A 17,158-nucleotide genomic window follows, 5' to 3' on the forward strand; every position below is an offset into this window, starting at 1 on the left:
ACCTCCCTTGTAAGGGAGGAAAAGCCCTTTGGATACAGATAGATAGCCACTTACAAATATGTAGTTTGCCAAAATTAATTTAATTTTCTTATCCACAAGGAGCTAAGACAACAACTGGGTGCTGGATGGGTATGGAATAGGTGGAAGGTAGGTGCATGCCTTGGCTGGCTACCTCCCTTGTGAAGGGGACAAGAACAAAAAAGAGAAAAAATGAAAGAAAGTGAGACAGAAACAGAGTACAAAAGAGAGTTACTTACCCTAAGTATGCATTCATACTGTGAACAGTCTTAGGAAGGGGTTCCCCTGTTCGCATATCGGGAACGGAGATAAAGTCTTTCTTTGTGGGCATGAGGTCATCCCCTGTCACAACTGCAACCTGATTTACAAAGGAAAAAATAAGGCAAATGAGCAAAAATGGACAAAGCAGTTGTCATTAGGAATGAACTATCATCAAGCATGCATTGAAATTATTTGATGGCACAGATTACTGTAAGTTACAGTGTTAGGATTAGAAATGGAGAGAGTAAGTGGTTTGAGGTAAAGGTGGGACTTCATCACGGATGTGTTATGTCACCCTGGCTGTTCAATTTATGCATGGATGGGGTGGTGCAAGAGGTGAATGCAAGGGTAGTGGGTTGGGGGTTGGAGATGGTTAAAGAAAATGGAGAAAAGTGGGAGATAAGCCAGTTGTTGTTTGCTGATGACACTGCACTTGTAGCAGGATCAGAGGAGGGATTGAGGAAGTTAGTGACAGAGTTTGGGAAGGTGTGTGAAAGAAGGAAGTTGAAGATAAATGTGGGTAAAAGTAAGGTGATGAGATGTACAAGGGGAGAGAGTGGCAGCAGCTGGCTGGAAGTGAGTATCAAGGGAGAGAGACTGGAGGAAATGGATAGTTTTAGATACTTGGGTGCGAATGTGGCAGGAAAGGGAGGAATGGGGGTGGAGGTAGAATGTAGATTGAGAGAAGCAAGTAAATGCCTTGGGGGGTTAAAAAGTGTAATGAGAAATAGACATTTGGAAATGGATGCTAAGAGAAGATTGTATGAAGGAGTGATTGTGCTGACAGCACTGTATGGGGCAGAAACATGAAACATAAGAGAGGAAGAGAGGAGTTTGAATGTGTTTGTGATGAAATGCCTGAGAAGTATGATAGGGGTTACTAGGCTAGACACAGTGAGAAACAAGGTGAGGAGGAGAACAGGGGTGGAAAGGGAGTTGGGAGATAGGGTTGATGAAAGAGTATTAGGATGGTTTGGACACATGGAAAGAATGAGTGAAGAAAGATTAGCAAAAGAGCTGTGGAAGGCAGAGGTGGAAGGAGTGAACATGAGGGGGCATCCTAGGATGATGAGATGGATGGATGGATGGGGTAAAAGGAGCATTGGGAAGGAGGGGAATGTCCGTTGAGGAAGGATGGGAGAGGACAGAAGATAGGGGTGAATAGAGAAGGGTTGTGTATGGATGATGATGTGATGCATGAGGGGGAGTGGGTGGGGGATGGGGGGTGAGGGAGTATGGATGAGAAATAAATTGATGCAGCCCAAAGAGATTTCTCCCCGTCTTCTCCTTTTCTGCACGAGGGGACGCAGAGGGGACGTTGCCGATTTAATGAAGCGGCCTTGCTGTGGATGTGCTATGTCTTGCAACACTGCTTCTGACAGAGTACAGTGGACAAAATGCAGGGATGATCCATCATCCAGGAGGTGCCAAGATAAGAGGGAGGGGAGAGGGTAGAGAGGAGTGGAGTATGTAGGTCTGGAATGGGTGGGATTGGTTTCTATGCCTTTGTCTTTTGGCTACCTCCCGTGTAAGGGGGAAAAAAGCCTTTGGTACAATGAAGCCTTTGTACAATGAAAATTTAAATATTCTAGATTGTTGAAATATGTAGTTTTGGGAAGCTTACTGGCTGAGTGAATTGTAGATTTGCTACTTATGGCAGAGGTCAGGTGTGGATGTCATACGAGTCCTGCCTGGCAGAAAGGAAGTTCGTAGCGAGGGTATGATTAAAAAATATTAGTGTGCTTTGATTCAGCAACCCCCTTTTATAAGTGTGAAAGGGGCTTAGGTTATGATGTATGTATGCATGTATTTACCTAGTTGTTTACAGGACAAGAGCTATGCTCATGGGGTCCTGTTGTTGTATTCCCAGAAACAAGACTCTATATGATAGCAGTCTCTTTTACCTTCAGTTCCACCCCTGCTTTGGCAGCAGCCTGCTGGAGTGCTGCAGCACAGGCTTTTGGGTTGATACCACCTGCATTGCTTAGAACACGAATACCTGTTGAGATAAATACTTTTAAGATACCTCTTCACACACATGTATACATGTACCAATGGTTTTTTTCCCCCTTATAAGGGAGGTAGCCAAAGTCAAAAGGCATAAATCCACTCTCACCCATTTCATCCCCACATACTCCACTCCCATTCACCACCCTTCCTTCCCTCTTTTCTTGGCTCCTCCTGGATGACAGGTCATCCCTGCATCTTGCACACTGCCCTGGGTCAGAAGCAATGCAGTAAGACACAGCAAACCTGCTTCCTTTAGTTGGCGACCTCCCCCTCTCTGTCCCCTCATGCAAAAAGAAAAAAGACAATGAGAAATCCCTTTGGGCTGCATCAAAATATCATTCACTCATATTCCCTAACCCACCCATCTCCCACCCACTCCTTTCCATGCATCCTAGCATCATCCATACACAACTATTCTCCACTCACCCCTATCTTCTGTCTTCTCCCTTCCTTTCTCAAAAGACATCCCCCTCTTTTCCAATGCCCCTTTCACCCCATCCATCCATCTCATTCTTTTCCATGTGTCCAAACCATCCTAATACTCCTTCATCAACCCTATATCCCTATCACTTTCCCACCCCTGCTCTCCTCTTCACCTATCTCACTCTATCCAGCCTAGTAACCCCAACCATACTTCTCAGGCATTTCATCTCGAACACACTTAAACTCTTTCTCTTTTATGTTCCATGTTTCTGCCCAATACAGTGCTGTTGGCACAATCACCCCTTCGTACAATTTCCTCTTAGCATCCATTCCCAAATGTCTATTTCTCATTACACTTTTTTATTCCCTAAGGTATTTACTTGTTTTTCTCAATCTACATTCTACCCCCACCTCCACTCCTCCCTCTCCTACCACATTTGTCCCCAAGTATCTAAAGCTATTCACTTCCTCCAGTCTTCCTTAATATTCACTTCCAATTTGCTGCCATCTTCTCCCCTTGTACATCTCATCACCTTACTTTTGATGTTGTGGTTTAATGTCACAAACTCCCCTCCTATTGGGAGGCTAGGATAGTGCCCCTTACAGAGGGCTTTGTAGCATGGAATTTAATAAACCATGCCCTTGGTTCAACTTCACCAGTGACAGGGTTCAAACTGCCATCCCCTCAACTTTAGCCTTTACCCACATTTATCTTTAACTTCCTTCTTTCACACACCTTCCCAAACACTGTCACTAACTTCCTTTATCCTTCCTCTGATCTTGCCATAAGTGCAGCATCATCAGCAAACAACAACTGGCTTATCACCTATTTTTCTCCATTTTCTTTAACCATCTCCAATCCCCAGCTCATTACCCTTGCATTTACCTCTCACACCATCCCATCCATGTATAAATTGAACAGCCAAGGTGACATGACACATCCCTGGTGAAGTCCCACCTTTATCTTAAACCACTCACACTCCATTTCTAATTCCAACAGAGGCTCTACCACTCTCATAAAAAACTCTTAACTGCTCTTAACAGCTTTCCTCCCATCTCATATAACTGCAATACCTCCCACAATACCTTCCTGTCTACTCTGTCATAATCCCTTTCCAAATCCATAAAGGCCTAAAAAACATCCTTACCTTTTCCTAAAGCTTTCTCACACATCCGTTCCACCATGAAAATCCGATCCACACAACCTCTACCTGTCCTAAACCCACATTGTTCCTCACCATCACTCCCTCTGCTCCCCTCCCTATCCCCTCAATCAAAACCTTCCCACAAGCACCCCAACCACATTCAACAAACCATTTTACAGTACATTGTAAATACACATACATATACCCAAGGCTTTTTCTCCCTTACAAGGGAGGTAGCCAAAAAAACAATGGCATAAAAACCACCACCCATTCCATCCCTAACATACTCCACTCACCTCCACCCTCTACCCTCCCTCTTATCTTGACACCTCTTGGATGACAGGTCATCCCTGCATCTCACCCACTGCCCTGGGTCAGAGGTAGTGTTGCAAGACACAGCACATCCACAGCAAGGCTACTTCATTAAACAGGTGACCCCTCCTCTCCGTCCCCTCATGCAGAAAAGGAGAAGACGGGGAGAAATCCCTTTGGGCTGCATCAATTTATTTCTCACACATACTCCCTCACTCCCCCTCATGCATCACATCATCATCCATACACAACCATTCTCCATTTACCCTATATTCTGTCCTCTCCCTTCCTCAACAGACATTCCCCTCTTTTCCAATGCCCCCTTTACCCCATCCATCCATCTCATCCTAGGTTGACCCCTCATGTTCACTCCTTCCACACCTCTTTTACTAGTCTTTCTTCACTCATTTTTTCCATGTGTCCAAACCATCCTAATACTCTTTCATCAACTCCATCTCACAACTCCTTTTTTACCCCCTTTCTCCTCCTCATTTCTCACTCTATCAAGCCTAGTAAACCCTATCATTCTTCTCAGGCACCTCATCTCAAACACATTCAAACTCCTCTCTTCATCTCCTATGTTCCATGTTTCTGACCCGTACAGTGCTGTCAACACAATTACTCCTTCATACAATCTTCTCTTAGCATCCATTCCCAAATGCCTATTTCTCATTGCACTTTTTAATAATTGTAAAAACATTAAAAAACCCACATACCACAAGTCCAGACACTAGACTGAACAAATCAAAAGGCTTTTATATTCTTCTTTCTTTCAAGTTTCCCCTTTTCACCATATAACTGGAGTTAATCAGTCTTGAAGAAATAGGCTACAAATTCTGCAAGTACACAGAAAAAAATATAATAATAATAATCAAAAGAACTGGTCACCTTTTTTCTTTATTGCTTGAAGATGGGGGCCCACAGCATAGAGGACAAAATCTGGTGCATAGCCAAACTCTGGCTTCTTGGCTCGAGCTGCTGTCAGGAGTGACATGGTAATTTCCGAGAGGTAGTCAAACATGAGGAAGTCAATGTTTCCATGATGGATAAGTTGGGGTGCTGAAGAAGGGTATCAATTATTATTATATAAGAATACATTTAAAAACAAATATGTAGACCTTCTTTTCTGGTCCTTTACAAGATCACTAAAAAAAAGTGAATGTTCATTCATTAAAAATCCATAAAAGACACTGAATATTAGCACAACAGTATTTTATTTGAAAAAAAACAAAAAAAATGGCAATAGCCAATCAAATAAAACAATAAATATATCATGTAAATTTAAAATGGATACCCCTAAAATATGAACAAGCTGTCAAACCTACTGGTTTATCTTTATTTTAATTTATTTATTTATTATTTATTTATTCCCTTTTTTTCGTAAATTTTGTGAAAGTGGTATGCAAGAACAACAAAGGACCTTCCTGAAATCCTGCAGAAGCTTCTAATTTAGTGATGGGAATGGGGGGGAGGCAGGCATAAACTTGCTCATTTCCTATGTCGTAAATTCAGTCTATTAACTATATGTTCATTGAGACATTTATCAACAATCATATGTCTGTTCCAAGAACTGAATAGGTTTAGGTTAGGTTAGATTGGCGAGTCGATTCAACAAAACCCAATCTACAGGAATTTAGGAATAAATGGCTGGTTTCTGAGTATATATCCTGGTTATAGCATTGGACGTTTAGTGTAATATTATATCTCTCATTGTCTTAACTTGTATATGTACATACAATAGGTACAAATAGTTGGGTCTCACTGTAAGGAAAGGTATTTCTTAATTAGAATTGTTGAGTGTTCTATTGAATGGTAACGTCAAATTGAATTATTTTGCCGAGTAGATACTTAAGACTACATTCCAAAATATCCCTTCAGTTGTTTATCGTTATTATTGTGTATTACAACGGACTGCTTATAGTTTTAACAGCCAATGTACCATAACCCTCAGTTTCCACGGGCCAGGAATAGCATATCTCTTACCTGCTGTTGGTGTGTCGCCCCAAAATCCACTTGCACATCCAATCCTAACAGACTTTGATTTGCTTTGTGAGCTATATGAAAGTCTCCCATAGTGATGTAGGATACATTTTCTCCCAACCCCATGATAAGCCAATGCTTTCATAGCCATCACAAACACACTTTAGGGTACGGTGTTTGTTGTCTAGGTTGACTGCTAAAGTGGACTGAGACAGCTGATAGCGTATTGCATGACCAAAATAAAGACAGTATTTCGTTAGATCGTGATTATTCAGATACAATATTGCATTCGTAGATTTTGGTCTCCCGTGAAAATATACAATTAAGGCACAAAAGTGAATGTCAAATCATATTATTAAAGTTATTATAAAAATTACGTAATTGTAAGGCTCTGTTTTTAAAGCTTCGGTGTTTTTAAAATGTTATAGAATGTTGAAGCTAGCTCTTCAGCGATGGGCTAGATATGGGAGGCTTAGCGCCTTCTATAGATAGGCTATTTCGAAATTTAAAGAAATCCAAGTACAATTATATACATATGCCAATGAATTATAAAAGTCTATATGAGTAGAAAGATATCTGATATTTTACTTGGATTTTGTCAGCAGGAAAAAAATATTGCGAGAAAATAATCGAGCGATATCTGCTAGAATTGTACTGATCTGTTCTCTAAAGCGTCATTGCTCTCTGCTTGTATACATACAGGAGTTTGATAAATGACGAAATGCTATTATAGTCGTAGAAAAAATATATGCGATAAAGTTACTAGTTGTTTTCTCGTTTTTATATCTAATTACCTCAATCCTGGCTACAAGGACAGAGGTGCCAGTAGTTTGTACAATTATAATGTCTACAATGTTGAAGGGCGGATGTAAATGCAATGGTCTTGCGATACTGCTCAAACTGAAATAATTTAGTTGTATCGTTGCCACAGAGAAAACAAATCATGAATTTATGGCCTGTACTGAAAAAGCCGTCTAACACGGTTTCATGTAAATCTCTACCAGATGTCCTCGTTGTGGAACGGGTGGATAACCTTTTTGAATTGCGAAATGCGGAGCAGGCTCCAACCAACATGAAGTTTTTGTGCACACCCCTCGGGACTTCCTGTAGCAGTGGTGGATACGGTACAGGAAGGTTCCTGGAGGGTTGTAGAATGCACACATCCGCGACTTGCAGGTGTGGTGTTAGCGTCTTTGACTGCTAACTCAGTGGTCCCGAGATCGGAAGCAATATGGGGGGGGGGGCCTATATTTGATTATCTTTTGATTTATTTATTTGTTTATTATTTATTTATGTTTATCTATCAATGTACTTATCTATTTATTTGTTTAGTTAATTTATTAATTCGTTTATTCTCTTCTATATTTTACATTTTTTATTTATTTATGTATTCATTTTTACTATTCCCCGTGCATTTGAGGATGATGTCGCTTAGGAGCTTTTACGAAACTTATAAATCGACATAGTTGGAGGGGATAAATGGAGAGTGCACATCAAACTTTTGCAATTTATAGTAGAAGTGTCATATCAATATGTTTTTACTCAGTTTACCATTGAATATTTATCATCAACTTATAAATACTATAATTTCTTGTGAATTATCAGTTCAATAAAATAATCTGATACTTGTAAAAAAAAAAAAAAAAAAAATCCGTGTCACTGTCCAGAAAAAATTCATAATCTTTAGTTGTTTTTTTTTCGGTCTTTGCTGCAATTAACGCCTTTCCAAACAAGTTATTTCAGACGAAATTTTGATAGTTCTTGCTGTAAATGACAAGCACATCAAAATTCCCTTCCAATATATGAATGGTGATTGTTCTACCTAAAACGCATTCATTTGTTGAAAGAGCAAATAAAAAAGCTGACAGCCAATCATGTTCGGTTTTTTGTTTTATTTGCGACATTTGCCTGTATTCCCGTCACTAACGAAAATATTTAATGTTGAACCGCTTTCCAGGAAGTAAAGAAGGGAAGGAAACTCTCTTACTAATTATATTATTGGACATTTTCTATATTTGAAACTTGTGAAAATAATCATGGAATATCGTGTGGGTCTAGAAATTGTGTTTGTTGGCAGTGATTTAGTGTTTCGTCGTAGACAGTATTTATGTTTTGTGACCGTGATAAAGCGTTCTAGAAGATTATTGATGTAAATGTGTAAACATTTTGGACATTCTTTGGAGCAGCTCGCTGTTTTACAGTAAGTACTGAGGCCAGGTATGCTAAACTTCACATGTAAAATACAATGGCATACTTCAGATTTGTTTTGGGGGAAAGGTAAGAAGGCTGTAAATATAATTTTTGTTGAGATTGAATAGACTGCTTGGTTCTCACCGAAGCGAAGTATGGTCAGTGTTGAATGAATAAATGAAAACACCTACACGCTGCAAAATGCGAACGGTTCATATATTTGATCAACATTGACTTTGCAAAATTGTGTTTTTACTGTTAGTGGATGAGGGTGTTGTAATAACATTAACTGCGTACTCTTGGGCTAAGTAGTAAGTCCCTTACCTAAATTGCATTTCACCGCGTGATATTACTGGAAATATTTAAGGAGAGTAACAGAAAGGAGGAATAATAGAAATTAAAAGTGATGAGTAGCCTATTCTTTCCTTGAGTAGAGAATGGTCACTGATCGTAAAACAATGCTGTCTGGCTATTTCTCTTCCCACATCCCAGCTCCAACCTCAGTTTGAATAACTAGAATATGACTTCGCTAACAGAAATCTAAACTTCCCCGAGAAATTTCAACAGTATGTCTTAACATTCGTATAGGATTACAACCTTTTAATTCAATATTCAGCTTTGCTATATATGACGGGAAGATGATTTAATATTTGGAGATTTGAAAAATAAAAGATTGTAGCCGAAGTAGTTTTTATTCAAACGAACTGAACTGTTGGTTTTGGCGAGGCCCGTGGAAGCCCAGTGTGATAGCCCCTTTAGGCAGTTGGTACCCTATACGGTGCCGCCTCGCCAGTTTCACACATTTTTATAAGGGGATTTGATAGTTTATAAAGTTATAATGACAATGAAATTATAAAAAATAATGTAATGATAATGCAAAGCCATGTTGATCATGTATGGCCCCAAAATACACTCTCAGGTGTTGTTGTACCGTGAGAGCAACTTAACAAGACAGGGTAAGGTGCTGCCTCGTCAGTTTCACAAATTCTTATAAGGGGATTTGATAGTTTATAAAGTTATAATGACAATGAAATTATAAAAAAATTATGTAATGATAATGCACAGCCATGTTGATCATGGGAGCAATTTAACAACACAGGGTAAGGTGATGTACAAAGTAAGCGTGAAGAAAGACTAGTAAAAGAGGTATGGAAGGATGAGATGGATGGATGGGGTGAAGGGGACTTTGGGGAAGAGGGGAATGTCTGTTGAGGAAGGACGGGAGAGGACAGAAGACAGGGGTGAATGGAGAATGGTTGTATATGGATGATGTGATGCATGAGATGAAATGGGTGGGGGGAGGGGGGGAAGTAGTATGTGTGAGCAAAATTTGACGCAGCCCGAAGGGATTTCTCCCCCATCTTCTCCTTTTATGCAGGGAGGGGATGGAGAGGGGGGGGTCGCCGATTTAATGAAGCGGCCTTGCTGTGGATGTGCTGTGTCTTGCGACACTGCCTCTGACCCAGGGCAGTGGACAAGGTGCAGGGATGACCCGTCATCCAGGAGGTGCTAAGATTTGAGGGAGGGTGGAGGGGAGTGGAGCGTATTTAGGGATGGAATGGATGGGAATGATTTTATGCCTTTTTCATTATGGCTACCTCCCTTGTAAGGGGAAAAAGCCTTGGTATATGTATGTATGTATCTATTTACTTATCTGTTTGTTAATATATATTTTCTACATAATGCTGTCGTCTTGCAAAGGTGAATTGTTGAAGACAAATTCCCCTTGTGCCAGTTAACGAGGAAACATTATTATTATTATTAGTAGTAGTAAAAATATAATCCATATATAAGTAAATAAATAGATAAAAAACGGTGAATTTTCAGAAGTGCACACCCACGCGATATAGCAATAGAAAATTAATCATTAATTTTGTAAATTATAATACATCAACGTAATATGCGATTTTCTTGGCTGAAATCAATAACAAAAAAGTTGCTAAAATCAATTTACTAACGAACAAAGTCTCGGCGGTTGAACGATACGCCATTTTTCTGATAGATGCCGCGGTCGAAGAACTGAAAGGAGGATAAATTCGTCTATTCTAACCTAACCAACCTAACCTAACCTACATAACCTAGCTAACCTACGTAACCTAACCTGTATTATTATTAATAATTCAATACCTCAAATTCTAAAAATCATCCGGGTCGTCGTCGTCACGGATGCTGACGGCCTGATTATCATTGAACCTCGGGCAATTAATAGACGACGGCAGGACCCTGTGTTTTCTCAAAAAGTCCAAGGAAGCCCTCCTGTCTTTGTAACAGCGTTTATTAACGTCCCCATGGAGCTGGATAACACCCGGTCCACAACGTGAAAGCCATCGTCTAACTGCCCGTGACTGGACAAGACAAACAACATGGCTTCGTTCGTTAGTAGATTTATTCATTTATTCATTTTAGTTTATATGTTTACTTATTTCTCGTGTATTTGTACTTACCATTTATTTATTGACTTATTATTTATTTAAATTTTGTTTTACTCAATTCATTTGTCTATTTATGTTATTTATTAATTAAATTAGTTTTTGTTAAACAGTTTCTTTCGGCAAATGTGGTGTTTGTGAATGCAAATAGCCCCCCCAAAAAAGTCGAAATAACCCATTTTTTTCACTACTCGAACCTCCCCATGCGGCGACGCACATACAGTATATGATGGATACCAAGAGGGTTGGGGTGAGCAATTTATGAGGCGCGCCTATGTGGCATAGAAAGGGGAGAATGGTGGTGTCATGCGTAAGCCATTTGGACTCATCGATCGCTCAAAGAACCATATTTCCTCACCGAGGTGTACCATTTATCACTTTCCATTCTAGATGCCCTCTAGATTTAATTTATTAGTATTCCGAGAGAGATGCAGGAAGCAAATTAGCGAAGTGTGGAGTGTGTGTGGTTAGAAATGGGATACAGTTGGCGAGGCCTTTTCTTTTTTTCTTTTTTCTTTTTAGGAATTAGATCCTAGTATGGAAGGATTCTAGAGGTTGGTCTTCATTGTCATTCCGGCAACTGGTCCTCCTCCTCCTCCTCCTCCTCCTCCTTCCTTCTTCTTCTTCCTCATTCCTGCTCTTCCTCCCTATTCCTCTTCTTTCCTCCTCCTCCTTCCTCTTCTTTCTACTTCCTGCTCCTTCTCCTTCCTCCTCATCTTTCTCCTTCCTCCTCCTCCCCTCCTTTTCCTTTTCATCCTCCTCCTCCCTCCTCTTCCTCCTCCTCCTTTGTTCTTCCTCCACCTCCTTCCTCCTTGTTCTCCTTCCTTCTCCTCCTCCTCTTTTCTTCACCTTCCAAAGGGGATTACAAAGGCGGAGCATGCCGACAGGAGACCTTTTGATTCATATCTAGGTCGGATGCGAAAAAAAAATCATAATAATAAAATAATAAATAAAAACTATGATAATGTAAATAACAAATAAAATACATAAATAAATGCATAGGTATAGTTAGATAATAAACAAACAGGTAAATAGTAAATAATAATAAATTGACATGTAACTAATAATAAATGAAAATCAGACAGACAAATGATAACAAAACAAAAACAAGTAATATAAGATAAATTATAATCATTACAGCATCTTAAAGCTTCGAACTGAACTACATTGCACTACCTGTGCAGGAAGTTTATTCCATTCATTAACTACACGGTTGGCAAAGTTGTTTCTACCTACTTCCAAATTGAATCTATTTCCGGACAGTTTGAGACCATTGTTTCTTGTCTGATTCTCATTCAATGTAAAATTTTGGTCACTTTAGAATTTTAAAGACCTGTATCAAGTCACCTCTGAGTCTACGCTTTTTTAGGGAAAACAGATTCATATGTTTTAGTCGATTTTCGTATGATTTATTTTTGATATTTGGAATCAGTTTTGTGGCTCGCCGTTGTACTTTTTCCAGTCTGTCAATGTCTTTAATGAGATTCGGTGACCATACGGAAACAGCATATTCCAAATGTGGACGAACTAACGATTTATATAGCTTGTTAATGAGTGATGGACTTTTGAAATCAAAAGATCGCGCAATCAGTCCTAGAATCTTATTTGCTTTCTCAGAGGCTGAAATACACTGCTTGGATGATTTGAGATCGTTACTGATAATTACGCCGAGATCTTTTTCACTATCCACTTTTGTTAACGAATTTCCAATAATGTTGTAATTGTTTCTTTTTTACTATCATTACCTTGCATTTACTTTTTTTTTCTTCCCTTTTCCTCCCTTCTCTTTCTTCTTCCTGCTCATCCTTTCTTCTCCTTCCCCTCCTCTTCTTTTTCCTCCCTCCTCCTCCTTCTTCCTCCTCCTCTTCCTCCTCCTTTCTCCTCCTCTTCCTCCTCCTTTCTCCTCCTCTTTGTCCTTCTCCTCCTTCCTCCATTTCCTTTCTCCTCCCCCTACTCCTCCTCCCCTTTCCTCCTCCTTCCTCCTCCTCCTTCCTCCTCCTCCCCTCCTTCCTACTCCTTCTTCCTCCTCCTCCTCCTCCTCCTTCTTCCTCCTCCTCCTTCCTCCTCGCTCCTTCCTCCTTTTCCTCCTCCTCCTCCTCCTCCTCCTCCTCCTCCTCCTCCTCCTCCTCCCCCCTCCTCCTCCCTCTCCTCCTTCCTCCTCCTCTCCTCCCTCCTCTCCTCCTCCTCCTCCTCCCCCTCCTTTTTCTCCTTCCCTCCTCCTCCTCCTCCTCCTCCTCTTCTCTTCTCCTCCCTTCTCCTCTTCCTTCTTCCTCCTCCTTCCTCCTCCTTCTTCCTCCTCCTTCCTCCTCCCTTCTCCTCCTCCTTCCTTCTCCTTCCTCCTCCTCCTTCTTCCTCCTTCCTCCTCCTTCCTCCCTCCTCCTTCTCTCTCCTCCTCCTCCTCCTTCCTCCTCCTCCATCTCCTCCTCCTTCCTCCTCCTTCCTTCTCCTTCCTTCTTCTCCTTACTAATCCTCCTTCGTCCACTTAATTCCTCCTCCCTCTACTCCTCCCCTTCTCCTCCTCCCTCCTCCCCTCCTCCCCCTACTCCCCTACTCCTCCTCCCCTTCCTCCGTCTCCTTCTTCTTCCTCCTTCCTCCTCCTCCTTCCTCCTCCTTCCTCCTTCTTCTCCTCCTCGTTCTTCCTCCTTCCACCTCCTTCCTCCTCCTCCTTCCTTGTCCTTCTCTTCTTCCTCCACCTTCACCTCCTCCTACTCCTCCTCCTCCTCCTCGTGCTAATTGGGAACATGGAAAAGGGACCCGGGGGTGAGTGTGAGAGGCAACCCAGCATGATGTAGTAACTGATATATTAATCGTGATGGCTTACATTCCAGTTACGTATTGTACCATTACCGTAGCAAGTATGAAAAAATGCGAGTGAATAATCTAGGATTTTGTTTCGATTAAAAAAAAATATATAATATATTTGATTTCATGTGTGAAGTGAGTTGATGTGTCGCGATGTACAGTTCGAACGTTTCCAGGAAAGGGCCTTGCCGATTAATGTTTCGTCTACAACTTCTCCTGTAGAGGGGACCTTTTTTTTTATTATGTTCAGGCCCCCTTCCTTTAGGGGCCTGCCAACTTCTAGGAGCCTGTTAAAAAAAAAGAGAGAGAGAGAGGGAGGGGGGTTGGGGGCCCGTCTTATTCGGCCTTCTGGTTCGGGTAGGGGTTGGGGGGGAGTAGGTTCGGGCACCATGACTGTCTGGCCGGTTTCATTAATTTCTGAACCACATTTGTTTCGTTTGTGTGTGAGGTTCGGGTGCCTACCTGGAAGACTGGCAGAAGGATGGAACAATTTTTTCGTGGGTCCTCCTTTCACGAACCCTACTTCAGATACTTCGGTTCCCGCCAGTGGTCCCTTCCTTACCAGTAGTGTGGCGGGGATCAAGGATGTCCCTTCACCCACGATGGGAGAACGAATAGGGTGGATGCGGGCTTTGACTCGGCCACCCTCTTATAAGAGGGAAAAGGCCTTTTGTATGCGTGTGTGCATGTGTGTATATTTGTAAGTATACATGTATGTGTGTGCATGTATGTATACTTATATATATGTGTGTATAGATTAAGTAAACATGTATGTATGTATACCTATATGCATACATGGAAGTATACATGTATGTATGTGTTTATATATGCTTGTATGTATATTTGTATGTGTGTATGGATACCTGTATGTATACATGTATGTATGCATACATGGAAGTATACATATATGTATGTGTGTGTATGCATGTATTGAAGGCGTTCAAGGAGAATATTGGAGTATTTAGTTTTTCATTATTATTTTTTCTTATTTATTGTTTCTTTATATTTTGGTTCTTCTGTTTTTCTAATGACGTAGATCATTGTGGATAAGGTGTCACTCTCAGTGGCAGGTTCCTGTATCCCATACTGGTTTTGAAAACCAGTCTTCGTTAAAAAAAAAAAGAGAGAGAGAGAGAGAGAAGAGCCTAGGGGCGTTCGATCCCATATAGAATATAAAAACTTGTAAAGGGAGAGAGAGAGAGATAGAGAGAGAGAGACAGACAGCTGGGGCACGCGGTGCAATTCCCTTCCCCGAAAAGAGCCTCAAGGGCCGTTGGCAATGGTGTCTCTCTCTCTTTCGAATTTCGCTGAATTTCAGTCACTGGAATTGGATGCGGAAGTCTCTGGGGGCTGGATCTGGGTACTACTTCATCCGAATGAAGTCCAGTGGCGAGGTATTGATACTGGTCGAGTTGTCGATTGTAGGCAGAAATGGTACATAGCCATCCGGTAATAAGATAAGTAAAATGACTTGAGTATCTAGAGGAGGGGATTATTTCTTTTTTGGTTTGTCGTTAGATGTTCCACGGGGAAGGCGGCACAGCGGGAGCTTGACATTGCTTTCGTTCACTGATGCGAGTGTTGCTCTCCCCTTTTCGAATTGGATAGAACCGTCGCCGCCCTCTCACTTTCATATACTCAGGATATTATATATATATATATATATATATATATATATATATATATATATACACACACACACACACACACACACACACACACACACACACACACACACACATATATATATATATATATATATATATATATATATATGTGTGTGTGTGTGTGTATATATGTACAAAGGATTACAAAGGCGGAGCATGCCGACAGGAGACCTTTTGGTCCATATCTAGGTCGGATGCGAAAAAAATCATGATAATAATAAAATAATAAATAAAAAATATAATAATGTAAATAACAAATAAAATACATAAATAAATGCATAGGTATAGTTAAATAATAAACAAACAGGTAAATAGTAAATAATAGTAAATTGACGTATAACTAATAATAAATGAAAATCAGACAGACAAATGATAACAAAACAAAAACAAATATAAAATAAATTATAATCATTACAGTATCTTGCTTAGGTGTTTATCTAAATGATTCTTAAAGCTCCGAACTGAACTACATTGCACTACCTGTGCAGGAAGTTTATTCCATTCATTAACTACACGGTTGGCAAAGTTGTTTCTACCCACCTCCAAATTGAATCTATTTCCGGACAGTTTGAGACCATTGTTTCTTGTCTGATTCTCATTCAATGTGAAAATTTGGTCACTTTTGATGTTGTCAATTCCCTTTAAAATCTTAAAGACCTGTATCAAGTCACCTCTGAGTTTACGCTTTTTTTAGGGAGAACAGATTCATATGTTTTAGTCGATTTTCGTATGATTTATTTTTGATATTTGGAATCAGTTTTGTGGCTCGCCGTTGTACTTTTTCCAGTCTGTCAATATCTTTAATGAGATTCGGTGACCATACAGAAACAGCATATTCCAAATGTGGACGAACTAACGATTTATATAGCTTGTTAATGAGTGATGGACTTTTGAAATCAAAAGATCGCGCAATCAGTCTCAGAATCTTATTTGCTTTCTCAGAGGCTGAAATACACTGCTTGGATGATTTGAGGTCGTTACTGATAATTACGCCGAGATCTTTTTCACTATCCACTTTTGTTAACGAATTTCCAAATAACTTGTAATCGTACTTACTGTTATTTTTACCTATGTGCATTACCTTGCATTTACTTGTGTTAAATTTCATTAGCCACTTTTCTGACCATTGCTGTAATTGATCTAAATCTTCTTGAATATCTAATTGGTTTGAGTGATCATTTACCATTCCGCACAGTTTTGTATCATCAGCAAATTTGGAAACAGTAGATTTTAGTCCATGGTCTATATCATTTATACATACTATGAATAGAAGTGGCCCAAGAACGGAACCCTGAGGAACTCCACTTGTAACATTTTTCTATCTAGAAGTTTTTCCATTTAAAACAACTCTCTGTTTTCGATCATTCAACCAATTACTAGTCCAACTTAATCGGCTACCACTTATCCCGTGTAAAGCTAATTTAGTAAGTAGTCTTTCGTGGGGGACGGTATCAAAAGCTTATGCAAAGTCTAGATATATTAAATCTATATTGTTTCTTTTGTCATAATTCGAGATAACTGTGTTGTAGAATTCGAGTAAGTTAGTCACGCAAAAAACGTTTCCGTCTGAAACCATGCTGGCTATCATTTACCAAACGGTTACTTTCTAAATTATGTTCGATAGCATCTCTGATGATAGTTTCCATAATTTTTCCTACGATTGAAATCAAACTTATAGGCCTATAGTTATTTGGTTTCTTTTTGTCACTTTTTTGAATATGGGAGTAACGTTAGCTAGCTTCCATTCTCTTGGGACATCTCCGGATATGATGGATTTCTTGAAAATAATTTCTAATGGAACAACAATCTCATTTTTCATTTCCTTTAAGATTCTTGGATGCCAACCGTCAGGCCCTGGTGTTTTATTAACTTTGAGTTTATTTATACACCTTTTAATTTATATATGTATATATTCTTTTTA

The 17,158-nt window shown here is 40.0% G+C and overlaps 1 protein-coding gene across 2 annotated transcripts in view; it reads right to left on the reverse strand.

Annotated features, from left to right (window-relative positions):
- Positions 1 to 6,572, reverse strand: part of LOC143028331 (uncharacterized) — a 65,491-nt gene extending 58,919 nt beyond the window's left edge. Inside the window, exons 1-4 of one of the 2 annotated variants that reach the window (XM_076190262.1) lie at positions 6,153 to 6,572; positions 5,058 to 5,228; positions 2,184 to 2,278; positions 258 to 376 (exon numbers count right to left, since the gene is read on the reverse strand). In XM_076190262.1, the coding sequence (XP_076046377.1) occupies positions 258 to 376; positions 2,184 to 2,278; positions 5,058 to 5,228; positions 6,153 to 6,300 (533 nt within the window). In that variant the 5' untranslated portion in view covers positions 6,301 to 6,572. The remainder of the gene's footprint in view (positions 1 to 257; positions 377 to 2,183; positions 2,279 to 5,057; positions 5,229 to 6,152) is intronic. The other variant, XM_076190261.1, reaches the window with a different exon arrangement.
- Positions 6,573 to 17,158: the final 10,586 nt, after the last annotated feature.

This window comes from Oratosquilla oratoria, chromosome 9 (assembly GCF_046742065.1).
Source record: "Oratosquilla oratoria isolate Oo_2021 chromosome 9, ASM4674206v1, whole genome shotgun sequence".
Classification (NCBI taxonomy): Eukaryota; Metazoa; Arthropoda; class Malacostraca; order Stomatopoda; family Squillidae; genus Oratosquilla; species Oratosquilla oratoria.